The 5088-nt window shown below is 39.7% G+C and overlaps 1 protein-coding gene across 1 annotated transcript; it reads left to right on the top strand.

The window, feature by feature from the left end:
- The first annotated feature begins 1215 nt into the window (after positions 1 to 1215).
- LOC148806932 (uncharacterized) lies at positions 1216 to 4646 on the top strand. The gene is made up of 7 exons (XM_088909585.1): positions 1216 to 1418; positions 1863 to 2010; positions 2226 to 2401; positions 2505 to 2626; positions 3574 to 3630; positions 3734 to 3925; positions 4021 to 4646. Exons 1-7 carry the CDS (start codon positions 1216 to 1218, stop codon positions 4644 to 4646), a joined length of 1524 nt encoding a protein of 507 aa, XP_088765711.1.
- The last annotated feature ends 442 nt before the right edge of the window (positions 4647 to 5088 follow it).

Here is a 5088-nt window from a genome sequence, read left to right as displayed (position 1 = left end):
GCAAACTACCTGGCCCAGCTAAGACAGGTACTTTGGATGTTAATGCTTGAAGCTAGACATCTTTGGATATGGTAATTCTTTCAGGTGGCTTAGCAAACTCCCTGCTCCAGCTAAGACAGGTACTTTGGATGTTAATGCTTGAAACTAGACATCTTTAGAAATGGCAATTCTTTCTGAGGGCTTGGGAAACTCTATTTCTTTGAATGCACTTGCACCGTTGAATATACTTTAAACCCATGCTTAGCCATGTTTTTAAAATTAAATTATAACGATTTCTGTGTTTGATAATGGTAGCAAAGGCTTCCTCCACCCACTGCTTTGCCAAAGGGGAGTGCTGTTTTCTGGGAGGGGTGGAGTCTTTGCTCGGGGTAACTTTCTGCTGAGTGCAATATAACTTTCACTTTTCACCTGCAATCGAGACAGGAGGTACAGTAACTCTGAGACTTGACTAAGGTCCTGGATATTGAATCACCACTACGATCAAGAGGTAAGACTTTATATTTTTACTTTTAAATGCATTTGCTGATAACCTTTTAAAACTAATATGCAGTCAGGCAGATGCATCTTTATTCTTAAGCGTCTCTCAGTGCATTGATATTGTTTTTACTAATCTAATATCAAGAATCTCATCATGTGATTAATTGATTAATTGCAATAGTGTAACTGCAAATGAATATAGATGAGAATGTATGTTTGTTCATATGCAATGGCATGAGCAGTTTCTCATTGCAGTGGATTTTCAGGGCCAATTCATCTTCCATCTTATACTGAATATGAAAGGTAGTTGTTTCTATATGGACTCAGTCTTTGGAATTTGTATATATATATATTTCAGTGATCCCTCAGCCATTCCTTCTGTATTGTAATTCAATTTCTCTTTTAAAATTCCTTCCCCACTTCTAGGACCTGCAGTTGCTGAACTCCACAATGGCTCCTATTGGAAAGTCTGTGACTGAGACCAAGTAAGTGTTCACTTTTTTATGAAACCATTATTTATTTTGGAGCAATGACCAATTCTTATATAAATACAATGAAATCATTATGCTCAAACTATGAGAGAGAAAATTAAGGATAATTTAAGAAATCAGTCTTAGCTTGTTTCTATACACAGATGGTATAATTTATTTTCAAAGGAAACCCGCGAGGATTCCCCTGGTGTGCAAGATGTGCCTGAATACTTTTGATCAGCTTCCTGCTCACTTGAAGAGGGCGTGTATGAAGCACGCCACGGCAGAAGAGATCAGGATGGCCTCTCAACAGGCGAGGGAGGACATGATGAATCACCTGAAGAACGGGGTCATCGTGGATTACCACAGAATAGAAATTGTGTCTGGTGAGGCAAACAGGATAGCGGTTGTAAGACTGCTAGAGTCCTCGGGCCTTTTTGTACGTGGGAAGCCTGAAGACACATTGGCACGGTGAGATATTTTTAATATGTAAGGCTTCTGTAGTTTCTTTTTGAAATCACTGTTACAACATATTATGTAAAAGCATGTTGAAAAGAATCTACCTGCATTCCAGCGGCCCTGAGCAAGAGGCCACTGTCCAGGAGGAAGAGATGCCAGAGGCTGCTCCAGAAACTGAAGCAGAAGCGGAGGAGGAAGGGGAAGATGGGGAACAGTAAGACTCTCTGCTCAATAGGGTTTCTAGTGCTTTATTTTTTATTTGCACGTTGTATGTATAAAATTAGATTTTGTTTCACAGAGGCAAGAAAAAATGTAGCCTTAATTGGGATGTCAGTGAATTGGTAGATATACACATTCACACAGGGCCACATCTAAAGCCATTTTCTCCCAGAAGCCAACTAAGAAAACGGAAACACTTATAATACATGTAATTGTCCATGTGTCTTATATCTACAGGGTGTCAGTTAAAGGTAATCTAAAAGCTCTCCGAAAAAGAGTTGCCCTGGCTGGACTTTACAGAAAACACTCTCTTGATTCTCCTCTCCTGGCTGGCTTTAAACAATACCTTATCCAGGGCCTGGGAATGGTAAACTGCTCCAAGGAGGTAGGTATTTGGTACATGGTTTTACTCGGCTTAAACTTCACAGGATGTTGGTCATAAAAATAATGACTTTCTCTATATATGTTTTTCAGGTTGAAAATGTCTCCAGGTTCCTGTTTTTTATGGATCCATCAGATGTTTCCTTAAGTTTTCTGAAGGACCTTTCCAAAATGCAGACATTTGTTTCCCAGTTGAAGATGACTGGGTTGTCTCACCAGACCATTGCAGGTTATATCATTAATATCAGCAGATTCCTGCTCTTCATCCGAAAAAACACTAACCTGCAAGTGGAGGATCCCAGTCTAGCTAAGAGTTTAATAGACTTCCAGAGCAATCTAAAGGATATAAAAAAGAGAAACAACAAGAGTGTCAGACAGGAAATAACCAGAAAGAGGTACTTTACTTATTAAATGTTGGTTCAACTTGTACTTGCTTTTCTATTCAAACACATGAATTTTGCCTTTTGGAGGCTGATAGTATTGTTCTCTCTCCCCCAGACTAACACAGCTGCAGAGTCCTCCACCTAAACTAAGCGATTGCTTGAAGGTGTTGAGTGTTGCAAAGAAAGATGTGCAGCGGATACTGGGCAAGACACACGCCTCTGCAGACATCACCACAAGTGAACGGATTGTTGTGATGCTTTACCTGCAGGCCATTCTCCAGCTGAAGCACCTTCAGCGCCCAGGGGTGGTAAAGAATATGACAGTAAGCATCCCTTCATACAACCAAGAATTTTGATTATAGATGTTCTTTTCGAGAAATTGTTTTTAATTAATATTTGTACTAAAAAAATCTTCTGAATTCAGGTCCTGGATTGGATACGGCGAAAAATTGTTGTGAATAAAAGTGGGCAAAACAGGGTAATAATCTCTGTCAAAGAGCGCATGGCTGCAACTCAGCGACTAGCTTCCTTTGCACTAAATGAAGAAGAGGAAAAGGTGAGTTGAAGGTTATATTTTGATATTTCATTGCTAAAAACTGTCTTTAGCATTCAATGGTATGTGAAGAATACTGCATTTAAACTGCATTTTTATTTTTTTTATTTTCTCAGATGTTTCACTGCTACTTCATTAACTTACGCTGTGATGCAAACTGCAGGATGGAAATAGAACATTTTTTTGTGTATGCAGGAGGAGAACCAGTTCACAATCCTACCTATGATCTGCGAAGACTGCATGAGAAGTAAATTGAATTATATAATTATTTTGATGTATTTTCTTTTTACTTTTCTGTGGCTTGAAAACAACTATTTTATATATGTTTGTTTTGCAGGTACCACCTACCACTGATTACTTGCTATGTTGCAAGAAGGGCATTTGAAATGGAAATAAAGAAGCTACCTATTGATCAGAAAACTGTCCTGAATGATTATTTAGGTGTTTCAAATGGAACTGTTGAAAACCTAGCCAGAAGGCTGACAGATGAGGACATGTGCTCAGCCAGCGAACTAATTCATGGCATTGTAGAAGCAGGATCTCTGTAAGTGTCACAGTGATATCCAAATTCAGTATTTGAAAGTCAATATTTAGGATAAACATAAATTTCTCATATTTTTTTAAACTTCAGTTCATCATCAGGAGAGCAATCTTCAGGCTATGGACAAGAACGTACAGCTGCTATACGGTAAGTTTTAATTCAATATCCCTCTTTCAGTTACCTTTTAGCCACTCTGTCTTAGATCTGAGATATTTAAGTTTTCTTTTTATAAATAGGTCCACTGTGGCAGCTGCTGCATATAGATGCCCAAAGATGGATGATGCTGCAGCCTTCCAGAAGCTGATACAGATTTTTCCCGTGACATTAGATGGGCAGCCTCCTAGAAAGAAAGAGCGCCTGAGAGTGACCGGCATTCACGATCGCCACTGTTACAATAGATGGAGAGCTGAGCAGAGGAAAAGGAGGCAACAGAACATATTCGGTAAGAACAGGATTTCTTCCCTTTTTAAAGAGTAATATTTCAAGAGTCTATTACTGGATATATTCTTTGGGTGGATTTCTGATATCTCACTACAGATCAATACAATAGACGGTTACCAACAGAAAGCCAAGTGACCCATTATATAGAAAAAATGGGATGGTCAACCAATACACCAGCTGTGTCCGAGGTACTTCAGAACTGGAAGCCGCATGTAGAAGTCCAACCAAATGGCAAGGACATTGAAAATCTGGTAAAACTCCAAACCTGGAGAGGCCTGCACATCGTTGACGATCCTGTGAAAGGGAAGAAGGTTATAACTTCCAGGCGTTTCCAGAAGGGAGAGGTGGTATGTGATTACCATGGCAAGGTTATCACAAAGACAGCTGGAGAAGCCCTAATGGCACAGATGGCAGAAGGAGACATGGGATATCTATTCTTTTTTGATGGACCTAAACAAAAAATGTGCATTGATTCGCGTGAAGAACACTGCACCTGCCACCCGGATATGGACACAATTGGAAGGCGCATAAATCATTCAAACAAAAAAGCCAACCTCAGACCAATTAAAGAATCTTTTGTAATTGACGAAAAGACTGACATAACAATTCTGTTCTTGGCAAAAAGAGAGATTGTAGTGGGAGAAGAGCTCCTATATGATTACGGTGTCTCCAGGAAGTCGTTTAATGGAGAAGGACAATCTCTGGAGTGGTTGGACGAATGATCATAAAATAAAGCTTTTATCTCCTCTGCCTCTCCACGGCAGAGGAGATCAGGATGACCTCTCAACAGGCGAGGAAGGACATGATAAATCACCTGAAAAACGGGGTCATCGTGGATTACAACAGAATAGAGATCGTGTCTGGTGAGGCAAACAGGACAGTGGTTGTAAGACTGCTGGAGTCCTTGGGCCTTTTTGTACATGGGAAGCCTGAAGACACATTGGCACGGTGAGATATTTTTAATTTGTAAGGCTTCTGTAGTTTCTTTTTGAAATCATTGTTACAACATATTATGTAAAAGCATGTTGAAAAGAATCTACCTAATAAAATAAAATAAATATGCCAACCTGTATCACAATCACAAACCCCTACTCTTAAGGGCGCTCCAGCCCTTCCTGATTTGCCTCATTCCCCGCATCTGTTCCTTGTTCCTACCCTGTTTCA

Source organism: Atractosteus spatula, unplaced genomic scaffold, assembly GCF_055471065.1.
Source record: "Atractosteus spatula isolate fAtrSpa1 unplaced genomic scaffold, fAtrSpa1.hap1 Scaffold_43, whole genome shotgun sequence".
NCBI lineage: Eukaryota > Metazoa > Chordata > Actinopteri > Semionotiformes > Lepisosteidae > Atractosteus > Atractosteus spatula.
The sequence above is the reverse complement of the archived record's forward strand: the minus strand, read 5'-3'. Positions and strand labels throughout refer to the sequence as shown.

Coding starts and splice junctions, on each gene's coding strand:
- LOC148806932 (XM_088909585.1), top strand. CDS start 1,216: ATGAAGCACGCCACGGCAGAAGAGATCAGGATGGCCTCTCAACAGGCG. Junction 2,011..2,225: donor TGGTAAACTGCTCCAAGGAG/GTAGGTATTTGG, acceptor TTGTCTCACCAG/ACCATTGCAGGTTATATCAT. Junction 3,631..3,733: donor GAACGTACAGCTGCTATACG/GTAAGTTTTAAT, acceptor CCACTGTGGCAG/CTGCTGCATATAGATGCCCA.